Genomic DNA, 24,850 nt, shown 5'->3' with positions numbered 1-24,850 from the left:
AGGAATGCACCAAACATTACATTGGACAAACCAGCAGGAAACCAGCCACCAGGATACACGAACACCAACTAGCCACGAAATGACATGACCAACTATCACAGGTTTCCATAAACACAGACGAAGAGCTACACCAGTTCGACTGGGACAATACATCCTGGGAAAAGCTAAACAAAGGCAAGGGTAGGAATTCCTAGAGGCCTGACATTCAAACCGGAACTCCATTGACAAACGCATAGATTTGAATCTCTTTAACCAACTTCTCAGAAACAGAACCGGAAATGATATCACCCACCACAACAAACAAGGACCCATAAGTAGCAAGTGGGACAGAACACCAATGCTTCACTGGAGGCTCACTGATGATATTACCTAGTATGGTAATGAAACATCTGAGAACAAACCCACCAGCTTAGCGAGCAAATTAACAACCTGATCCACCTCCTGAGCTACAAATCTTCTCCAAAATCTCAAACTTTTGAGAGACTTCATAAGTATAAGCACAGAGTGAAAAACTGAAAAGATTTTGCTGAACTTCTATAGAACAGTTTGATCTTATTCTCACTGGGCTTTCTACTTCAGAGGCTTTAGTGAGGGTTTAGAAGGGTTTCACTGGAATAGCTCCAGGGATGAGGGATTACAAATAAACTGGAGTTGCCTCTGCTTTGAGCCAAGAATCCTGAGGGTTTCTAAAGAAGGCTTACTGGACTCGGTTTTCTCTCCACTGATGCTGCCAGACCTGCTGAGTTTCTCCAGCACTTTCTGTTTGTGTTTGAGAGTAGAATAGATTTCATTGTATATTGAAGCTGAGCCTGCAGTTTAAAAGGATTTTAATTTATGCATTCAAACTGTACAGCGAATTAGGAGTGAATGTTCCTATTTTTGTCAAATGGTGCTTAACTGGCTTTCTATATTAAGTAAATGCCTGTGTATTGACTCAGCTTGGAAACTGCTTAAATTCTTCCCCTTCACAGGACTATCTCCCAGGATTAGCTGCTGTTTTCTGTGAATGTTATGACCAGATAATACAATAGAGTAAGATGTCATCAGCATCAGCAAAATGTGCATTCCAATCATTCCTTTCTTGTTATTGTTGTTAATGTTTCGCATCAGATCTGAGAGATAATGCTATCCAGGATCTGGAACTCTCCTAGTGTCACTTTATTGCTCAACCCACAGCCGAAAAAAAAGTTGGATTATCTCGTCATTTTTACATTCTTGTTTGTTGCATCTATGCTGTCAGCATCACAATAGGAAATATGCTGCAAAATGTATTTCTTTGGTTGTCAAGCACTTTAGGACACGTGGAGGTCAAGAAAGATGCAAAAAAAATGAAATATTTTCTTTCAGATATGTAAGAAAGATTTAGAATAAGAATATAGGAGTAGGAGTAGGCCACTCGGCCCATCGAGCTTCCTCCACCATTCAACATGATCATGGATCATTAACCAAATCAGGACTCTGTTCCTACTTTCTCCCCATATCCTCAGAAATTTGTGGAGGATAGTCTCAGGGAAGGGAATGTCGAATTTCTAAGCCAAAAGTAAGAGGTGGCCTGTGCCTTAAAATGAATTCAGGTAGAGTGCCTGGGTTCTGATGGGATCGATCCCAGAATGTTGAGGGAAGCAAGAGAACTAATTGGTGGAGCATTGAAAGACATCTTTGTATCCTCTTTGGCCACAAGTGAATCCCAGAGGACTGGAGAATAGACCATAGAACATAGGAGCCACAATTAGACCATTCAGTACATCGAGTCTTCTCCACCATTCAATCATGGCTGATAAGTTTCTCAAACCCATTCTCTCACCTTCTCCCCATAACCTTTGATCCCATTGATAATAAAAACCTATCTATCTCTGTTTTAAATATATCAGTGACCTGGCCTCCAGCCTTCTGTGGTAGTGAATTCCACAGATTCACCACCCTCTGGCTGAAGAAGTTTCTCCTCATTTCTGTTCAAAAGCTGTGCCGTTGGGTCCTAGTCTCTCCTGCCAATGGAAACATCTTCCCAATGTCCACTCTGTCCAGGCCATTCAGCATTCTGTAAGTTTCAATTAGATCCCTCCTCATCCCACTAAATTTCATCCAATTTTTACCCAGAGTCTTCATCCAGGGACCCGGGTTTGATCCAGTATCGGGTGACAGTGTGTGTGGAGTTTCCACGTTCTTCCTGAGCACGCATTGGTTTCCTCGGGATTTTCTGGTTTTCTCCCTCATTCAAAGGTGTGCAGGTCAGGTGAATTGGCCTTGGTAAATTGCCTGTAGTGTTCAGGGGTGTGTAGGTTAGGTGCATTAAAGAGGGGAAATGTAGAGTAATGGCAGGGAACAGGTCTGGTTGGGTTACACTTTGGAGGGTCGGTATGGACTTGTTGGGCCAAGTGGCCTGTTTCCACACTAGGGATTCTATGATTCAATGATATGTTAAGCCTTTCATCCCTGGGTCATTCTCATGAATCTCCTCTGCACCTGCGTCAGGGCTAGTGCATCCTGTCTGAGAGATGGGATCCTAAATTACTCACAAAACTCTAAATGTGGTCTGACCAGAGCCTTTCAAAGCCTTAGACGTACATCCATGCTTTACATTTTAGTCCTCTTGAAATAAATGCTAACATTGCATTGGCCTTTCTAAACTCAACCTGCAAGTTTACCTTAATAGAATCCTGGACCAGGACTCCCAAGTCCCTTTGCACTTCACATTTCTGAATTTTATCCCCATTTAGAAAATAGTCTATGCCCCTATTCTTCCGACCAAACTGCATGACCTCCCACTTTCCCATATTATATTCCATAGTTAATGTTGTTTCATTGTTTAAGAAAGATAGCAGGGATAATCCTGGAAATTACAGGCCTATAAGGCCCATGCTGCTGGTGTGGAAATTATTGGAAAAGATTCTCAGGAACAAGATCTATACACATTTAGAAGCAAGTTGACTTATTGATGATGGACAGCATGGTTTTGTGTGGGGGAGGTCATGCCTCACCAAATTGATTGAGTTTGTTTGAGGAAGTGACAGAGATGATTGATGAGGGAAAAGCAGTTGATGTTGTTCACATGGACTTCACTAAAGCCTTTGACAAGGTTCCTCATGGCAGACTAGGACAGAAGGTGAAGTCAAATGATCTTGGAGTGAGCTGGCAAGATGGCTTCATCACAGGAGACAGAGGGTAGCGGTGGAAAAATGCATTTTGGAATGGAGTGTTGTGACTCCAGGATCAGTGCTGGGATCTCTGCTGTTCATTGTGCACATAAATAATTTGGAGGAAAACATAGCTGGTCGAATTAGGAAGTTGTGGATGATACAAAGATTGGTGGAGTTGCTGATAGTGAGCAAGATTGGGCAGAAAAATGGCAGATGGAGTATAATCCAGAGAAATGTGAGGTGATGCATTTTAGAAGGCCAAGTAGAGGTGGAAATTGTATAGTGAATACCAGAACCCTTAGAAGTATTGAAATAAGACATAAGACACAGGAGCAGAAAATAGGCTACCGAGTCTGCTCTACTTTTCAACCATGGCCGTGAAGTTTCTCAACCCCATTTTCCTGCTTTCTCCTGTAACCCTTGATCCTTTTGACAACCAAGAACCTATCTGTTTCTGTTTTAAATGTACTCAATGACCTGGCCTCCACAACTTTCTGTGATAGTGAATTCCTTTGATTCACCACCCTCTGCCTGAGAAAGATTCTCCTCAACTCCATTCTAAAAGGTCTTCACTTTAAGGCTGTGCCCTCTGGTCCTCATCTCTCCTCCCAATTGAAACATCTTTCCAACATCCATTCTGTCCAGGCCATGCAATAGTCTGAAAGTTTCAATTAGATCCCACCTCATCCTCCTAAACTCCATCATATATCGATGCAGAGTCCTCAAAAGTTCCTCATATGTTAAGCTTTTCATTCCTGGGACCATTCTCACACACCTTCTCTGAACATGGTCCATGGCCAGTACATGCTTCCTGAGATATGGAGCACAAAACTGCACACGATACTCCAATTGTGATCTGACCAGAGCCTTATAGAGCCTCGGAAGCAGATCTCTGCTTTTGTAGTCAGGTCTTCGCAAACTAAATGCCAGCATTGTATTTGCCTTCCTAACTAATGACTCAATCTGCAGGTTTACCTTGAGAGAATCCTGGACTAGAACTGAAAATGTGTTGCTGGAAAAACGCAGCAGGTCAGGCAGCATCCAAGGAGCAGGAGAGTCTACGTTTCGGGCATGAGCCCTTCTTCAGGAATGAGGAAAGTGTGTCCAGCAGGCTAAGATAAAAGGTAGGGAGGAGGGACTTGGGGGAGGGGCGTTGGAAATGCGATAGGTGGAAGGAGGTCAAGGTGAGTCACCTATCGAATTTCCAACGCCCCTCCCCCAAGTCCCTCCTCCCTACCTTTTATCTTAGCCTGCTGGACACACTTTCCTCATTCCTGAAGAAGGGCTCATGACTGAAACATTGACTCTCTTCTCCTTGAATGCTGCCTGACCTGCTGCGCTTTTCCAGCAACACATTTTCAGCTCTGATCTCCAGCATCTGCAGTCCTCACTTTCTCCTGGACTAGAACTCCCAAGTTTCTTTGCACTTCAGATGTCTGAATTTCTTCCCCCATTTGAAAATAGCCCATGCTCCTACTCTTCTTATCAAAGTACACGGCCTCACACTTTCCCGTGTTGTACTCCATCTACCATTTCTTTGCCCACTCTCCTAACCTGTCCAAATCCTTCAGCAGCCTCCCCATCTCCTCAATATTACCTGTCCCTCTACCTATCTTTGTATTGCCTACAAAATTACCTAGAATGCCCTCAGTCATAGAGTCATAGAATCATAGAGATGTACAGCATGGAAACAGACCCTTCGGTCCAACCCGTCCATGCCGACCAGGTATCCGAACCCAAACTAATCCCACCTGCCAGCATCCAGCCCATATCGCTCCAACCCCTTCCTGTTCATATACTCATCCAGATATTTTTTAAATGTTGCAATTGTACCAGCCTCCACCACATCCTCTGGCAGCTCTTTCCTACATGTACCACCCTCTGTGTGAAAAAGTTGCCCCGTAGGTCTCGTTTATATCTTTCACCTCTCACCCCAAACCTATGCTCTCTAGTTCTGGACTCCCCCAACCCAGGGAAAAGACTTTGTCTGTTTATCCTATCCATGCCCCTCATAATTTTGTAAACCTCTATAAGGTCACCCCTCAGCCTCCGATGCTCCAGGGAAAATAGCCCCAACCTGTTCAGCCTTTCCCTATAGCTCAAATCCTCCAACCCTGGCAACGTCCTTGTCAATCTTTTTTGAATCCTCAAGTTTCACAACATCTTTCCAACAGGAAGGAGACCAGAATTGCATGCAATACTCCAACAGTGGCCAAACCAATGTCCTGTACAGCCACAACATGACCTCCCAACACCTGTACTCAACACTCTGAACAATAAAGGAAAGCATACCAAACGCCTTCTTCACTATCCTATCCACCTGTGACTCCACTTTCAAGGAGCTATGAACCTGCATTCCAAGGTCCCTTTGTTCAGCAACAATCCCTAGGACCTTACCATTAAGTGTATAAGTCCTGCTAAGATTTGCTTTCCCAAAACACAGCACCTTGCATTTATCTGAATTAAACTCTATCTGCTACTTCTCAGCCCATTGGCCCATCTGGTCCAGACCCCTGTAGTAATCTAAGGTAACCCTCTTCGATTTTCACTACACCTCCAATTTTGGTGTCATCTGCAAACTTACTAACTGTACCTCTTATGCTCGCATCCTAATCATTTATGTAAATGACGAAAAATAGAGGGCCCAGCACCGATCCCAGTCCCTTCATCTAGATCATTAGTGGATAGAGTGAAAGATTGTGGTCTCAACACTGATCCTTGCAGAACACCACAGTTTGCCATCCATATGTCAGAGGGATCTCAGTGTGCAGGTCTACAGATCACTGAAGTCAGCAGTGCAGATAGATAAGATAGTAAACAAGGCCTATGGCATGTTTCCCTTCATTGGGAGTATAAGGATAGGCAAGTTATTCTGCGGTTTTATAGAACTTTAGTTAAGCCACACTTGGAATATTGCATACAGTTCTGGTTACAACAGTACCAGAAGAACATGGACGCTTTGGTATGGGGATTTTAGCTATGAGGAAAGATTGGATAGACTGGGTTTGTTTTCACTGGAATGCAGCAAGTTGAGGGGTGAGCTGATAGAAGTTTGTAAGATTGTAAATGGCATGGATAGAATGGAAAGAATGAGGCATTTTCCCAGGGTGGAGGTGTCAATTACTAGGGGAAATAGGTTCAAGGTATGGGAGAAAGGAGCTTCAAAGAGATGTGCAAGGCACATTTTTCACACACAGAGTGGTGAGTGCCTAGAATGCACTGTCAGAGGAGGTGGTGGAAGCAGACACAACAGCAGCATTCCAGAAGCACCTGGATGAATACATGAATAGGAAGGGAATAGAGGGAAATGGGATCCTGTAAATGAAAACAGTTATAGTATGAAAGGACAAAATGTGTCAGCACAGGCTTGGAGGGCTGAAGGGCCTGTTCCTGTGCCGTATTGCTCTTAGTTCTTTGACCTGTACGATTGAGTTATCCATAAACTCGATGCATAATGGAGCATCTCTCGATTTTCTGTCTCACCAATTGGCTTGGCCCAGATTGACATGAAGTCTAGATGTATCTGGGCAAATTCAACCTTGAGCTAACTTAACAAATAGTAGAAAGTGCGAATCTAAGTGGTTTTGACATAATCTCTTGCTTTTAAATAATCCCTACTCCTTTCAGCCCAATTTGCATGGACATCACTAATGAAAATTACAAGTGTACTTTTTATGTTTGATGTCTATATTTATTACCAATGCATTTTAGGTGATTACATCTCTTTGAGATCCAAGTTTAATTGACTTTACTTAATAATACTGTATGAGGATTAAAAAGTATTCTGATGTTTTATAGACTGCAATGTTAAGGGAATTATTGCCAGAGATAGACCAGTATCAATGGAAAGAAAAATGTTGATGAATTAATATCCATTACTCTTCAGCCATTGGGCTCTTGCAGTCACATCATTAGCATAATCATCTCCAGTGGTACCAATATCCATTCTTTCATAAGTGTGAACATTTCTTGTCCCAGCATTATATGCTGAAATCCCACCTGTAATATAGGGACAAGAACATGCATTTACTGCAATAACAACATGCATTCAATAGCATTATAGTGAAATGTCTTGTAGTGCTTTGTGGGAGATATTATCAAGCAAAATTAAACTCATCAGGGTTGGAAGGTTTGAGTGATAGGGAGTATAGGCTGGGGCTATTTTCTCTGGAGGGTCAGAGGCTGAGGGTTGACCTTATAGAAGTTTATAAAATCATGAGGGACACAGATAGAGTAAATAGTCAAGGTCTTTTTAAGAGGGTGGGGAGTCCAACAAAAGAGGGCATTGGTTAAAATAAGAGGGGAAAGATTTAAAAGGGACCTCAGGGAAAAATAAATTTCACACACAAGGTGATACCATGTATGGAATGAACTGCTGCAGGAAGTGGTGCAGGCTGGTACAATTACAGCACTTGAAGGCATCTGGATGGGTATATGAATAGGAAGGGTTTGGAGAGATATGGGCCAAAAACTGCAAAATGGGATTAAATTAATGTAGGACATCCAGTTGGCATAGATGAGCTGGACTGAAGAGTCTGTACCTCTCGATGACTGTTTATATATATATATATAGAGGAAAGATACTACAATTATCATGGTCAATTTAAATCTGCATCTTGTCTAGATAAATCAGATGAATAAGGGTAACACTGAAGCAAGTTTGTTGAGATCAAGGATCATTTCTTAAACCAATACATTGCACAACTGCTGTATGACTGTATGACTCTATTTTAGATCTAATAATGTTTAATGAGGTAGCTTTAATTAAAGGTTAAGAATAATCTAAAGAATAGCAAACAGTACAAGGCAAAACTACAAATTCACCTTGAAGGTGAGCAACTTAGGTCTCAATACAGTGTTCTCAATTTAAATAAACACAATCAAAAAGTTATGAAGAAAGAGTTATCTAAAGTGGGTTGCTAAATAAGAGGGAAATCAATGGATGAGCAATGGCAGATATTTAAACAGTTATTTCATTATGCTGAACAAAAATTTATCCTGGTCAAAAAGAAGGACTTAATGAGAAGGAAGAACTACTCGTGATTAACAAAGCCAGTCCAGGAGAGCAGCCAATCAAAGACATGCAACATGGCAACGAATTGCGGTAGGCTGAAGGATTGGGCTTCTTCTTTGAGAAAACAGCAGTAGATGACTGAAAAGCAGGGGAGAATTCATTACGAAGGTAAACTGTTAATAAAATAACAGCAAGTAGTAAGAGCTTCTCCAGGTATATACAAAGAAAGAGATTAGCTAAAGTAAGTGTGGGATTTGCAAGATGCAATTTGGGGTTAATAACAGGGAAATGGAAAGTAATTAAGACCAAGATTTCAGATTGGTTTTCCCAATAGCAGATATTACAAATATCCCAAAGTAACACACAAGCAAAACGCCAATATTACAAAAGGTTTTATAACAGTCTTTATCATGTAAGAAGAAGTATTTGATGAATTAATGGTACTAAAGGTGGACAAGTCACGAAGACTTGAAGCCCGCTTCTAAGAGTTTCAAAGGAAGTGCCGGTAGAGATAGTGGAAGGAAGATTTCAGAACTCACTGGTTTTTGGGAGGACTTTAGCAGACTGACAAACTGTTAATGTAACACCTCTGTTCAAGAAGGGAGGGAAATAGAAAGCAGGAAACAATAGGCTACCCAAACAATATCTGTCATTGGGACAATGTTACAATCCATTATTAAGGAAGAAATAGTATGGCATTGAGAAAAGCATAATGCAACCAGAGTCACCATAGTTCTGTTAAAAGAAAATCATATTTGACAACTATCTTTGGGCTCTTTGAGGAGTTGATCAAGGTGAATCGCTCAATGTGATGCATTTGGATTTCCAGAAGGCATTTTTGAAGATGTCACATAAAAGTTTATTGCAAAGGTAGAAGCTCACAAAATTGGGGTAATGGATTAAGCATTGGGTAACACGAAGGAAAAAAGAGAGTTGAGATTAATGGGTCTTTTTCAGGTTGGAAAGATGTAACACTTGGAGTGTCACGAGGATCAGTCCTTAGGCCTCAATTATTTACTGTCTGTATGCTAATGTGGAAGAGGACACAGACTGTCATAAATCCATGTTGACTGATAATACAAGGAGGGCATGATGAAAATGTGAGTTGTCTGCAAGGAGATTTGAATGGGTTGAGTGAATGTCTATAAAGATGGTATTGAATGTGGGGAGGTGTGAGGTCATGCACTGTGAAGGAAGAATAACAAAGCACAGTATCACTAAAGAAAGTTCAGCTCAGAGGGATCTGATTTTCCCTGTGCATGAAATACAAATAGTTGCGTGCAGATTCAACAAGTAGTTAAGAAGGCAAATGGAATTTTGACCTTTGTTTCTTGGTGGTTGGAGTTTAATGGTAAGTTTTACTACAACAATACAGGCTCTTTGTTCTGGCCACACCTGTACTACTGTGTTCAGTTTTGGTCACCCGTTTTTACGCAAAGGAGATAATGCAACAGCGCCTCAATTAGTTGATTCTTGGTATGAATAATTGATATTGCAAGAACAGCCAAGCAGATGAGGCCTCTGTTCATTGGTATTTAGAAGAATAACGAGTAATTTTATAGACAGATTTCAAATTCGGAGGGGCCCTGATAGGCTGGATGTCATGAAGATGTTTCTGCTAGTTAGTGAATCACAAACTAGGTGACATAGTTACAGAACAGCAGAACACGCATTAAAACTGAGAAGCGAAGGAATTCCTTTCCGCCAGAGAGTGTGAATGTCTGAAATTCTCTACCCCAGGGGTATGTTAAAGCTAGACTATTGAAAATATAGGAGGGAGTTGATACATAACAGCATTTGAGACATAAGGCAGATCAAAATGGTGGGGCAGACTTGGGGAGATGAATGGCTTACTTATGACCTTAAGCAGTACATACATCTTTAATGTTGGAATGAATTCTTATTGATAAATTCCTTGCTATCGGACTATATGTAAACGAAAAGTCTCAAACCTTTGAGCTGCTGTTCTTTGGTCCAAGTTGGGAACTTTGCTGCTATTGATTTAATCATGTCTATCAGTATCTCAGTAGCCTGTTGTAGGTGCTCCACGCTGTCCCACTCTCCAACTATTCTGTGCCACCTTTTGTCAACCTGAAATAAACATTACATTTCTTTTCCATGCACAGAGATCTTAGAGCAATGAGAATATATTCAAACATAAATATCAGGATGATTTCAATGTTGTATTCTGGATTTCATTGTATTCTTGCATGAGATGTGGATGTCACTGACATGGTCAATATTTGTTGATTTTAAACAGAGTCTGCACCAGGCCATTTCCAAGGGCAATTGAGAGTCATTGCTCAGATCTGGAGTTTCTTGTAAGTTCGACATACATTTTCCTACCCGAAAGGACACTCGTGAATCAGATGGGTTTTTTTTATTGACATTCAACAACATCAGGAGGTGATGGCCTAATGATATTATCACTGGATTACTCATCCAGAGACTCAATGCTCTAGGGACCAGGATTTAAATCCTACCATAGCAGATGGTGGAATTTGAATTCACTTTATAAAAAAAAATCTGGAATTAAAAGTCTAATGATAACTGTGAATTGGTTGTTGGAAAACCTCATCTGGTTCACTAGTTTCCTTTAAGGAAGGAAACTATCATCCTTACCTGGGAGTTGCTGAGAGATAAATGATAGGCGTGTGGGTGTGGGGAGAAAGTAGCATAGAGTACAATAGTGAGTGGGGGAGGGGATGAAGGTGATAGGTCGAGGTGTGGGGGGGAAGGGGGAGTGAATAGGTGGAAAGGAAGATAGGCAGGTAGAACAAGTCATGGGGACAGTGCTGAGCTGGAAGTTTGGAATGGCCTACATGTGACTACAGACCCACAGCAAGGTGGTTAGTTCTCAACTGTCCTCTGGGCAATAAGTAGCTGTCAATGCCCTCATCCTGTGAATGATTGAAGAGAAAAAAAACAACAGTTTCATGTCCATCATTAACACCTTAATTCCAGATTTGTTATTGAATTGAGATTCCACCATGTGTCATGACAAGGCCCCAGAAAATTATTTGTTTCTGCCTCAGAAGTGCAGTAACAATGCTGAAGGGCAAGGCCTTCCCTAAATGTTGCAGGACAATTGGAACTTTCAAGACTGGATTGATGGAATTCTGTTATGTAAGTGATACAGAGATAATGCTGAGATATAGATCTGTCACAATCTCATTGAATGTGGAAAACTGACTAGATTGAATGGCTTACTCATGTCGTTGATATTTCTGTCATGCAGGCTGTCACTGAAGGACTGACCTTTGCCTGATGGTTTATGATTTTGCTGTGTGTTGATCAGTTTTTTAAACTGGTGTCACTACCTCCCTGGCTCCAAAACAGAGGCGAAGTGGTTACATCTCAGGATCTGAGATGGAATTAAATTAAATTCTAAAATTCTAACTGAAGAATCCACAACATTTGAAAGAGTACTTCGATTGATTAAAAAAATCAATTTATTGCAATAATCTTTAAATCCTTGTAAGAAAATGCATCTGTACTCATAGTCCCACTTTGGAGAATTAACAATCCCTTGGAGCTGTCAATCAAACTCTGAACTGACAAAGATCCCACTGAGATAATGATAGGTTACAAAATGCAGCTTTAATCCTGCAATGATAATCCCCAGGCTTATGTCAACAGGCAGAATGAAATGGCAAGCATTGTTCTTTTTAATGCTATGGAGTTGCCTTTTTCAAAAATTTAAATAGCAAAGATTTAAATGTCCTGACACATTGACAACATTTTTTCAGATCCTCTGTTCCAAATTCTCAGACTTGCGTTGCCACCTACTCTCCCTGCAATCAGCCCTACCCCAGCTCAGGGTCATACTGTCCCAAACCTGCAAAAGACCTCTGCTGTTCTTTATCCCGAGAAGGTTCCACACACTCAACAACGCTTCTTCTCTAGCTCGCCTCCTGACTTCCTTTAACAGCTCCACTCTACTTGACAAATTCAATGCGTTTATTTCCCTTTTATTCCTATCAATGTTACCTTCAACTCTCCCAAAAGAGCAATTTCTCTCTCTCAAGAGTTACATGATGTTTCCCAAAAGAGACATGGGACCATTTCTAAAGGGGTGCTTGGTCTAGTTTGTCTGCAAAAATGAATCCATTAATATTTATCTCTAACATCAACTTAAAATATACTTCCTTCACTATTCGTGTGCCATTGATGACACATATCAATAACTCAATAAGTCTTCTTCAACAATATATCTTTACCATCTAGAAAGACAAGGACAGATACAAGTGATACAAGCACCAGCATGTTCCCCTTCAAAGTCACAGATCTTTCTGACTTAGAATTATATTACCATTCCTTAACAGTTGCAGTGTGAAAATCTTGGCTCTCCCTTGCTAATAGTATTGTGGGTGCAACCACAGTCCGAGGAATGCACCTTTTCATCATTCCTTCTTCAGTGCTGACACCAGGAATGAATGACTAGAAATAAAATGCCATTGAAAACAGTAACTCTAAACCTACTCGCCTGCTGGTAACAATGCAAGAAGGATCTTTTTCAGCATTTTACCAATATGCCTCTGCTCACCTCTCAGGGTGAAACTAAAATGAGCCATGACCTATGAAGTGAATTAAGAGATAATGAGAAAATCAAGAAGGAATCCTGCTTAGTTTTTCTGATATCTTGCAACTTAAAAGCCCTTTTGCACGTTGTATATTTAAATGCATCTGCGTTTCCAATATGAGGGTACAGCTAGCTGGATTGTAATATGCAAGAATCAATATATGAATCTATGCTTATATTTTCAAATGACTTCAACCCAAGAATGATCCTGATCTGTGGGCTGATGCCTTGTATAATTGTAATTAGGGCATGGTATTTAATGATCTACTCATTCCTCTAGAATATCCACTTTGAAAAGAAATAAACTATTTCTTACTCTTTTCACATCAATGAAACACTTTCCTCTGTGTAACTCCATACCTTAGCCTCATGAATGCCCCAGAATCAAGGAACAACTTGCATGTTTTGTCTTTGGTGTGTGGAAGGGCACTGCATGATTGTCATACCCAATCACTGCTTTCACACCAATTTTTCCCCCTCCATGGTTGAGCAGAAACAGAAAATCTACCATCGAACCTAGCTCGCAGCTGGGTTTGAGGAGGAAACAGTAAAGACTGCAGATGCTGGAAGCCAGCTGAAGGATTCCTGATGAAGTATTGACATTCCTGCTCCTCAGATGCTGTCTGACCTGCTGGGTGCACTCATAGCTGGGTTTGTAATGATCAGGGAGTCACTGGTTATTGAAGGAGGAATATGGAGTTGGAGGTCACAATCCGATCAACCATGGTACAGAAAGGCTGAATAGCCTAACTCTGTTCCTAATATCTGTGTATTTATGTAGATCTGCTTGCAGGGTTTCGTAAAGTGACTTGCTGCCTACCTGCATGAGACCAAAACCATTTTCGTTGTCTCCCCATCCATTTACTAAGGCATTGCCACCACGGGATTCCCGGGAGATGATAGCACCAATTATGGCTGGATCGATCTGCTTGGCACAGGCAACTTTATCAATCAAAGTCTTGTACTTGTTCACTCTGTTCAAATCCATGCTCATCATCTTATGAGAGGCAGCAACACCTGAAAAAGAAATTCAAATAAAAATCTAATGCACTGCACTTGGCATTAACATGTGTGTTGTGTGCTGTAACCACCAGACAGAGAAATAGAACCTCTCTGTTAATTAAAACTAAACGTCCAGAAAAATTTGCCTCACCTCGTAATCCGTTAACAGTGTGAAGGAGTGAAAGATACCTCCTAATTTCCAATATGTAAAGAAAGATAACTTATTTTCCGAATGGAAGATTAGATTCCCTACAGTATGGAAACAGGCCATTTGGCCCAACAAGTGCACACCGACCCTCTGAAAACTAACCTACCCAGACCCATTTCTCTCTGACTAATGCACTTAACACTATTGTCAATTTAGCATGGTCAATCCACCCTAATCTGCACATCTTTGGACTTTGGAGGATTTGAGCTATAGGGAGATGCTGAACAGACTGGGCTGCTTTCATTGGAGCGTCGGAGACTGAGGGGTGACCTTACGGAGGTTTACAAAATTATGTGGGGCATGAATAGGGTAAATAGGCAAAGTATTTTCCCTGGGGTCGGGTAGTGCAGAACTAGAGGGCATGGATTTAGGGTGTGAGGGGAAAGATATAAAAGAGACCTAAGGGGCAACTTTTTCATGCGGAGGGTGCTACGTGAATAGAATGAGCTGCCAGAGGAAGTGGTGGAGGCTGGTACAATTGCAACATTTAAGAGGCATCTGGATGGGTATATGAATAGGAAGCGTTTGGAGGGATATGGGCTGTGTGCTGGCAGGTGGGACTAGATTGGGTTGGGATATCTGGTCGGCATGGACAGGATGGACTGAAGGGTCTGTTTCCGTGCTGTACATCTCTTTGACTCTATGACTCTATGAAGGAAACTGGACTACCCAGAGGAATCCCATGCAGACACACAGAAAATGTGTGAACTCCACACAGACAGAGTGGAATTGAACATTGCTCTCTGGCTCTGTGAGGTTGCAGTGCTAACCACTGAACCACCTTGCAGTTCTGAAATAAACAGCACTATTAAAAACTGAACATTGTTTTGCCTAACTGAACACAACCTATTAACATTCTGTTCCAATAAGACAACTATTAGATGTTACATTAACTTAATTTCATGTCCACAGAGTCTCTGGGTTCTCTGATGTCTTCAGTCTTCCATGTGCTGATCTCCCTAGGTGTTTCACTTTCTGTTTGCTGTGAGTATGAGTTACAAGAAAAGGTTCCTTTTGATATAGTGTGTCTCCTAATTTCTTTGAGAGCATGATTTTAGATGGGCAGTTAGGTCTCCGGCTCTGTAGTAGTTGCTCTGCTGTTCGTGGCAGTTGCTCAATTTTCAAAAGGCCTGTGTTTTTTATACCCCCAACATCATTCCTTCTCATTGATCCAATGTCATTAAAATAATAAATTCAAACTCAATTGAGTTTTAGTATCCTGGGCATAATTTGAAGTCATTGGCTAAATTTGAATCATTGTCAAAACAGTAACCAAAACTCGGGTATCACTTTAACAGCCAATTGTTTCATGAAACTATTTTGGAACAGCCCGTGTCCCAGCCTTTCCATTCGGGCAGCTAAGCCTGCACTTTAAGTTTGCTTCAATATTCAGAAAATACATGCTTTCAACGTGACAATTAAAACTGACCCCACCATCCCAAATAAATGATTGGAAATTGTACTCTTTTTGTCCAGTTCTCTGGCTTCTTATAAATTTGTTCATGGATTTCAGAGAGTCATAGAGATGTACAACATGGAAACAGACACTTTGGTCCAACCCTCCTGGTGCAGTGAGGCAACAGTGCTAACCACTGAGCCACCATGCCACCATGTAAAGGATAGTGCTGTGGGTAAGGGATAAAGGTCAGATTGTGAGCCCAAGCATCATCTCATTAAAACTATGTTCAAAAGAATTCCTGATAGGACCAACATAATTTTCCAATAAAGGTCTCAATTTTGAATGCAAATTGCAGAATGAGTAAAACTTGATAAAACAACTGTGAATGGGAATTCACTTTCAAAGTATCCCTATACATTGCAGATGCATACCAATCATGGAAATGTTAAGTTATGTTGATTCCTCACCTGTTACACTCAGCTTGTCCTGTTTTGCTGTTTTATCAGAAGCACCAGTTGTATCAACCTTTGTGATATCACCATAGATGGAGGTATCTAGCACAATGAAGATAAAATGGCTGAGTTATGGAAAAGTGGCAAACACCAAGCAAATGCAGCAGTAGTGCCCATAATGTATCCTCTGATCCTGAGTGAGGTGAAGGCTAAAGCAGCTTCTGGGGAGTATTTGACCCAGGAGTGCTCCCCACATTGAGGTAACTGACTCTAGTCAAGCAGAAGAAACATCTCCATTCTCAGTGGAGATGCAGTCTCACTGAAGTGTTACAGCACAGAAGGAAGTGACTTGGCCCATTGTGCCTGCTCCAGTTCTATTACTTAATGCCAATTTCCTTCCCATTCGCCATATTCCTGCGCAGCTTCACAATCCAAATAATCACCCCTTGAATGCTGCAATTGAACCTGCCTCCACCACACTTCCAGACAGTGCATTTCATACCCTAACTACAAACTATGTGACAAAGATTTTTCTGAAATTGTTTGCGCAGCACTGTAGATCGATGCCGTCTCACTCCTTGTATGCGCGGAACAGCTTCTCTCTATCTTATGTCCTGTCTGCTCTATATGACACTCTGTATATCACCTTTCATTAAAAATTCAAAGATTAACAATTAGTAGAGCTATGAGGGAAGAGCCAGGGAGTGGCATTATTTATTAAATGTTGCTTTTAAAATATAAGTTTTAATCAGTACAAGTGAACTCTAGAATGTTTCAAATATTGGATGGAAAATTAAGGTTACCCTGATTTTTGGACAAAGGGGTTGCAATTCATGACAAGACCCCTCCAAGTTGTCCCCGTGTGCAGTTGGGGAAGCTTTGGTTACTGACCAGAGGTACAGCAGCCTGTTCCTCTTCAAGGCAATGGGGTTGGGGGTGGTGGGCGATTGTTAGAGGAGATTCCGTGCTGGAGGAAGTTGGGTTGCTAGCTCTGACATCCCTAGTGGTGACTCGCTTTACCTCAAAAATCCTTAATCCCTGGATTATCACTGGGAGGTTACCTCCCTTTGTTGCTGGTGCCTCGATCGTAATGGAGAAATGGGGTGGGGTCAACCTATATTGACACATCGTCTGTAATTGGATTTTTAATCATGGAAATTGCCTATCCACCTATGTTCCTGTCCTTTTCCAACTGTGTCAATGTTAAGATGCCCCAATCTGTGTTGTCGTGGAAAGGGACAATGAACCAACATGGCTGCCAGATCCATCTCAGCTCCTGTTGCCTATAAACATCAGGGCTATGGGATGCACAGACCGTCAGATAAAGCAGACAGATCAACTGCCAACATAATGTCTTGTGATCTAAAGAGGCTGCACTGCCATGATTATTGATTGTGTAAATTGGACATAACATCATTGAGCAACTGTTACTGCAACATCCAGTGCTACAAACTTTCAATCTTCCACACTTGTTTGCATTTCTTTTCACACAAATGTTGTGACCAGTGTAGCATAATGAGACTATACAACTAGTTACCCAATGTTCTCCTTTACCATACCAAATAAAGTTGGAATGATAAGTGCAAAAGTATAGGACAGCATGAAACTGGCGAGTGCTTAATACTCTCTGACTGGCTCAGTAAAGAGAACAAAGAAATGAGCTAACATCCTGAGTTCCCTTTGTTTCCTCCTCATCATTTCATGCCTCCTGTCCATATCCCAAAGTTTTTCCTTCTGTATTACCGATTATAGGGGCATTTGAAGTAGCTTTGCTTCTGGCTAACGTTCCCTGCCCCTCTGTATCTGTCGGGGCAGAGGAGGGAACTACAGTGTGACTGTTAGCGTAGAGCAATGCCATGAGGAGTGACACCCTTGGAGGAGAAGGGGACCTTTGGAGGGAAAAGGGACTTTTGACTCTGCTGGGCAATTGATTTCAGCCAGAATTGTTGTTATTGGAGTAAATTCTTTCATCAGTTTCATAGCTATGAGAGTACAGAAACAGTACTTACTCCTTGTAAAACATTATTTCCCGCCATCTTAAAATTACATTTTAATGTTAACTTTCAAATTAATGCATAGAAAATGGCATTAAAAGCAAAAGTACAGGAACAAGGCATTTGATCTGTCTGTTCTATCCCCGCATTTAAGATTCTCAATGCTTGCCTCCTTAAGACGGGTTACATCTGAAACATCGACTTCTCCACCTCCGGCTGCTGGCTTGCTGTGTTCTTGCAGCCCCCTACCTGTCTATCCTACAATTCTTGAACTTACTGATCAGAATATGCTACCCATTGCATATTTTGACTCTTAACATTAATTTGAAATATGAATGCCTAACGGAATATCAGAAGAAATACTCACCAATTACTGTGCACATTGCTGCTGTCACATAGGAAATCAAATGAACTGGGCTGTGGCTGGAAGTTACACAAATACCGGATATGTCATCAGAATAGAATGCTCTTGGTAATTATTCAGAATCTTTTCACACTGAAGTTCCCCCCTATTTTTAAAGAAAGATTTACAGTAAAGTGTGAAGAGCAGTAACTTACCAATTCCATCAAATATGATAGTTGTGGCAGGAGGGGTGATGTGTGCTGGGCTGAACACCAATCAATCTAGGATGAACACATTTCTAGTAAATGTTTGCAACTTGAGACCTTTAGATCCGTGTCGAGAAGCTGGATTTTGAGCTTCAGACGTTGCACAACATTAGAGAAGGGGATAGTTAGCTAGACCCTTTACTTCAGAAAGCCTACACACCTCTGGGTAATTTAAATTCAAATTTGGTCTGTGGTTATGGACCAGTGTGGGGTTAGGGCAGCTGACTGCAAGTGGGGTAGATATGGAATGCAGGGAGTCACATGTGAAGAGTCTTCACCTCACAATTGTCCAGCAGGTACCAGGTTCCTACAAGCTGTATGGATGAGATGGAGATTGCAGGAAGGATGAGCAAACTGACCAGTTCACCATGATGCAGGGTGCCATTCAAAAGTGTAAAGGAATCGGGAATGTAGTAGTGGTAAGGAAAAGTCTAATTGTATAATTTGGCGTCTAAGCCCTTTTGATTAGTGATGAGCATGTGTTCCAAAGGCCTTGTTGCTTGTCAAGTGTCAGGGTTAAGGAAATTTCCTGATGACTGGAGAAGAACTTTGATTGAGGTGGACAAAGGATCCACTGGTTGTTATAGGCATTGATACCAATGACATTGATAAGACTAGAAAGGAGGTTCTGCTGAAAGAATTTCAACACTTAGGAACTAAATTCGAAAGCAGTGCCTCCAAGTTAATAATTTTCAGATTACTGCCTGAGGTTTGGACATCCTGTCATAGGGTAAATAAAGTCAAGGCTTTAAATGTCTGGCTCAAAAGCTTGGCAGGGGTGGAATGGGTTTCAGTTCATGAGGCAATAGCAGTACAGATGTAGAATGGAACTTTTCTGGTTGGATGAGTTTCACTTAAACTGTTTTGGGACTAGTGACCTGTCTGAATTGAATAATTAGAGTATTAGAGAAGGCTTTAAAATAACCAGGTGGAGGATAGGTCTTGGTAGAATATTACAAAGAGAAAGACGTGGCAGAATTCCAAGGCAGCTATTTAGATAATGTTCCCAGAGTGGGATTGCAAGAGACAGAAGATACAAACAAAAGTAACAAATAGGGTCAAAATTAAAAAAAAAATAAATGGCAAAAAGACAAACTTAATGACTGTTTTCTCAAATAAATGAATTAATGGCACAAATGAGATGTTGATTTCTATGATCTTGTAGCTGTTATATAGAAATGGTAACGAGGAGCTCAAAGCTGAGAACTAAATATTTCGGGGAGGGTGGCATTTGAAAAGGACAAGAGAAAGGAACACGTGTTGGGTGGCTTTGTTAGTACAAGTTGGAATAAGTATGATAACAATAAATTGTCTTTGATTGAAGGTGTAGAATATATATAGGTGGAGGTAAGTAAAAACGAGCAGAGGAAGGCACTTGTGGGAGCAACTATTGGCTCCCTAACAGCAGCTATTCTGTAGGACTGAAAATAAATCAGGTGATAATGCAAGACATAATAAAGGGAGTACATTAATCAGAGTGATTTCAATCTTCATATAAATTAGGAAAATCAAATTGGCAGAGGTAACAACGAGGAAAAACTCACAGAGTCTATTCTGAGAACAATAGATTAGATTAGATTCCCTAGAGTGTGGCAACAGGCCTTTCAGCCCAACCAGTCCTCATCGACCCTCCAAAGAGAAACCCACCCAGACCCATTTTCCCTCTGACTAATGCATCTAACACTATGGGCAATTTAGCATGGCCAATCCACCTTTGGACTGTGGGAGGAAACCAGAACACCAGGAGGAAACCCATACAGACACGGGGAGAACGTGCAAACTCCACACAGACAGTTGCCCAAGGCAGGAATTGAACCTGGGACCCTGGTCCTGTGATGCAGCAGTGCTAGCCACAGTGCCACCCATAATATATTGTGGAATAGCTAGCAATCAACCTAGTTGGAATCTCATAATGTGACAAGCTTAATAAATGATCTCAGAGTAAAGAATTCCCTCAGAACCCGTGACTATAAATTGTGTCACATGCTATTTAGTTTGACAGTGAGAAACATTGGTCAGAAACAACTGTGCTAAACTTAAATAAGGGAAATTACAAAAAAATGGGGGCAGAGCTGGCAGAAGCAGACTGAGAAATGTCTTTAGAGGAAAAGTAGTTGAGGATCAATGGCCGCAATCTTTTTCCAAAACTGGTAAAAAGGCAAACCTAAAGGCTGTTTCCTCAAAGGGATATAGTATTTGGAATAAAATGAATTCATGGCACAAATGGCGGTTGATGTGCTCAATGTTAGAAATTTATAACTTGTTAATTTTAATTTAAAATGAGAAAATATTTGTCACTTACTATAAAATGTAATTTTCTGTTAAAGCCCACTTGTGCGGCTATTGGAATAATCAAATCCTTACAGCGTGGAAACAGGCCATTTGGCCCAACAAGTCCACACCGACTCTTGAAAGAGCATCCAACCCAGACTTAGCCCCATAACCTATCCCTGTGTTTCCCATGGCTAATTCACTGAGCCTACACACCATGGACAACTCAGCCTGGCCCATCCACCTCACCTGCACATCCCTGGACTGTGGGAGAAAACCAGAGCACCTGGAAGAAACCCATGCAGACACAGGGAGAAAGTGCAAACTCCAAACAGGCTGGAATCGAACCTGGCTCCCTACTGCTGTCAGGCCTTCCAGCCTCTGGCAACTCTCTGTGTGAAGTTTGTACATACTCCCCATGTCTGCATGGGTTTTCTCCAGCTGCTCCAGTTTACTCCCACAGTCCAAAGATGTGCAGGTCAGGTGGATAGGCCATGCTGAGTTGCCCATGGTGTGCAGGCTCAATGAATTAGCTGTGGGAAATACAGGGATGTGGTGAGGGGCTAAGTCTGGGTGGGATTTCAGAGACTCAGTGTTGACCTGTTGGGCCAAATGGCCTGTTTTCATACTGGAGGGATTCTCTGACAATTGTAAATTAATGCACATTTATTAGAAAAAAATGGCATTTTAGAACTTGAAAGTGAAACCAGTAACTATGTGCTAAGTGGATGTGTCAATCTGAGTTCAATATATTCACATTTGTATGTGGGGTTTCTGTTTGCAGTACTTGTGAAGTTCAAGTCTTTTGGATGTTGCTATCTGGATATTGCTTAAGTTTCAAAGATGCAGAGCGGACTGCAGAATATGAATTATGTGTAATGTATGTTTCAAAAGTGTATGATACTGAAAGCTACACTTTTGGTTTGCTCGCTGAGCTGGTGGGTTTTTTTTCACATGTTTCGTCATCATGCTAGGTAACATCATCAGTGAGCCTCCAGTGAAGCATTGGTGTATTGTCCCACTTGCTATTTATGGGTCTTGGTTTGTTGTGGTGCGTGATATCATTCCCAGTTCTGTTTCTGAGAGGTCAGTAAAAGAGGGTCAAATCTATACATTTGTTAATGGACTTCTGGTTTGAATGCCAGGCTTTTTGGAGTTCCCATGCATGTCTCTGTTTGGCCTGTCCTAGGATGGATGTATTGTCCCAGCTGAATTTGTGTCCCTCTTCATCTGTGTGTGTGGATAACAGTGATAGTTGACCATGTCTTTTGGAGGCTAGTTGGTGTTTGTGTATCCTGGTGACTAGTTTCTGATGGTTTGTTAAATGTAATGTTTGGTGCAGTCCTTGCAGGGTATTTTGTATATCACGTTCATTTTGCTGGCTGTGGGTACGGGGTCCTTTAACTTCATGAGGAATTGTCTTAGTATGCTAACTCACAAACCTACTACCACACTGAAACAACTACTGATGAATTTCAAGGACCCCTATACCCACAGCCAGCATAACGAACTCAATCAACAAAATACCCTGCAAGGAATGCACCAAACATTACATTGGACAAACCAGCAGGAAACCAGCCACCAGGATACACGAACACCAACTAGCCACGAAATGACATGACCAACTATCACTGGTTTCCATACACACAGACGAAGAGTTACACCAGTTCGACTGGGACAATACATCCTGGGAAAAGCTAAACAAAGGCAAGGGCAGGAATTCCTATCGGCCTGACATTCAAACCGGAACTCCATTGACAAACGCATAGATTTGAATCTCTTTTATCAACTTCTCAGAAACAGAACCGGAAATGATATCACCCACCACAACAAACAAGGACCCATAAGTAGCAAGTGGGACAGAACACCAATGCTTCACTGGAGGCACACTGATGATGTTGCCTAGTATGGTAATGAAACATCTGAGAACAAACCCACCAGCTCAGTGAGCAAACTTACAACCTGAACCACAACCTGAGCTACTAATCTCCAAAATCTCAAACCTTTGAGAGATTTTATAAGTATAAGCACAGAGTGAAAAACTGAAAAGATTTTGCTGAACTTCTATAGAACAGTTTGATCTTATTCTCACTGGGCTTTCTACTTCAGAGGCTTTAGTGAGGGTTTAGAAGGGTTTCACTGGAATAGCTCCAGGGATGAGGGATTACAAATAAACTGGAGTTGCCTCTGCTTTGAGCCAAGAATCCTGAGGGTTTCTAAAGAAGGCTTACTGGACTGTTTTCTCTCCACAGATGCTTCCAGACCTGCTGAGTTTCTCCAGCACTTTCTGTTTGTGTTTGAGAGTAGAATAGATTTCATTGTATATTGAAGCTGAGCCTGCAGTTTAAAAGGATTTTAATTAATGCATTCAAACTGTACAGCGAATTAGGAGTGAATGTTCCTATTTTTGTCAAATGGTGCTTAACTGGCTTTCTATATTAAGTAAATGCCTGTGTATTGACTCAGCTTGGAAACTGCTTAAATTCTTCCCCTTCACAGGACTATCTCCCAGGATTAGCTGCTGTTTTCTGTGAATGTTATGACCAGATAATACAATAGAGTAAGATGTCATCAGCATCAGCAAAATGTGCATTCCAATCATTCCTTTCTTGTTATTGTTGTTAATGTTTCGCATCAGATCTGAGAGATAATGCTGTCCAGGATCTGGAACTCTCCTAGTGTCACTTTATTGCTCAACCCACAGCCGAAAAAAAAGTTGGATTATCTCGTCATTTTTACATTCTTGTTTGTTGCATCTATGCTGTCAGCATCACAATAGGAAATATGCTGCAAAATGTATTTCTTTGGTTGTCAAGCACTTTAGGACACGTGGAGGTCAAGAAAGATGCAAAAAAATATGAAATATTTTCTTTCAGATATGTAAGAAAGATTTAGAATAAGAATATAGGAGTAGGAGTAGGCCACTCGGCCCATCGAGCTTCCTCCACCATTCAACATGATCATGGATCATTAACCAAATCAGGACTCTGTTCCTACTTTCTTCCCATATTCTCAGAAATTTGTAGAGGATAGTCTCAGGGAAGGGAATGTCGAATTTCTAAGCCAAAAGTAAGAGGTGGCCTGTGCCTTAAAATGAATTCAGGTAGAGTGCCTGGGTTCTGATGGGATCGATCCCAGAATGTTGAGGGAAGCAAGAGAACTAATTGGTGGAGCATTGAAAGACATCTTTGTATCCTCTTTGGCCACAAGTGAATCCCAGAGGACTGGAGAATAGACCATAGAACATAGGAGCCACAATTAGACCATTCAGCACATCGAGTCTTCTCCACCATTCAATCATGGCTGAAAAGTTTCTCAACCCCATTCTCTCACCTTCTCCCCATAACCTTTGATCCCATTGATAATCAAAAACCTATCTATCTCTGTTTTAAATATATCAGTGACCTGGCCTCCAGCCTTCTGTGGTAGTGAATTCCACAGATTCACCACCCTCTGGCTGAAGAAGTTTCTCCTCATTTCTGTTCAAAAAGGTCTTCCCTTTACTCGAAAGCTGTGCCATTGGGTCCTAGTCTCTCCTGCCAATGGAAACATCTTCCCAATATCCACTCTGTCCAGGCCATTCAGCATTCTGTAAGTTTCAATTAGATCCCTCCTCATCCCACTAAATTTCATCCAATTTTTACCCAGAGTCTTCATCCAGGGACCCGGGTTTGATCCAGTATCGGGTGACAGTGTGTGTGGAGTTTCCACGTTCTTCCTGAGCACGCATTGGTTTCCTCGGGATTTTCTGGTTTTCTCCCTCATTCGAAGATGCGCAGGTCAGGTGAATTGGCCTAGGTAAATTGTCTGTAGTGTTCAGGGGTGTGTAGGTTAGGTGCATTAAAGAGGGGAAATATAGAGTAACGGCAGGGAACAGGTCTGGGTGGGTTACACTTTGGAGGGTCGGTATGGACTTGTTGGGCCAAGTGGCCTGTTTCCACACTAGGAATTCTATGATTCAATGATATGTTAAGCCTTTCATCCCTGGGGTCATTCTCATGAATCTCCTCTGCACCTGCGTCAGGGCTAGTGCATCCTGTCTGAGAGATGGGATCCTAAATTACTCACAAAACTCTAAATGTGGTCTGACCAGAGCCTTTCAAAGCCTTAGACGTACATCCATGCTTTACATTTTAGTCCTCTTGAAATAAATGCTAACATTGCATTTGCCTTTCTAAACTC

General features: G+C 41.4%; 1 protein-coding gene across 1 annotated transcript; it reads right to left on the bottom strand.

Annotated features, from left to right (window-relative positions):
• Positions 1-6,806: 6,806 nt before the first annotated feature.
• LOC132820088 (lysozyme g-like) lies at positions 6,807-18,212 on the bottom strand. The gene is made up of 5 exons (XM_060832008.1): positions 18,156-18,212; positions 15,810-15,896; positions 13,554-13,750; positions 10,104-10,242; positions 6,807-7,136 (listed from the first exon to the last, which is right to left on the bottom strand). Exons 1-5 carry the CDS (start codon positions 18,169-18,171, stop codon positions 7,003-7,005), a joined length of 573 nt encoding a protein of 190 aa, XP_060687991.1. The 5' UTR covers positions 18,172-18,212; the 3' UTR covers positions 6,807-7,002.
• Between the last annotated feature and the right edge of the window lie 6,638 nt (positions 18,213-24,850).

The sequence above is a fragment of the Hemiscyllium ocellatum genome, chromosome 11 (assembly GCF_020745735.1).
Source record: "Hemiscyllium ocellatum isolate sHemOce1 chromosome 11, sHemOce1.pat.X.cur, whole genome shotgun sequence".
NCBI classification, from domain to species: domain Eukaryota; kingdom Metazoa; phylum Chordata; class Chondrichthyes; order Orectolobiformes; family Hemiscylliidae; genus Hemiscyllium; species Hemiscyllium ocellatum.
This window is presented reverse-complemented; position numbering and strand designations above follow the sequence as displayed.

Bases quoted from the DNA above. Each gene is read 5' to 3' on its own strand.
- LOC132820088 (XM_060832008.1), bottom strand. The intron at 10,243-13,553 runs GTAGGCAGCAAG...TGTTTATTTCAG, and splicing joins ATGGTTTTGGTCTCATGCAG to GTTGACAAAAGGTGGCACAG. The intron at 7,137-10,103 runs GTTTGAGACTTT...CCTATATTACAG, and splicing joins CAAAGAACAGCAGCTCAAAG to GTGGGATTTCAGCATATAAT.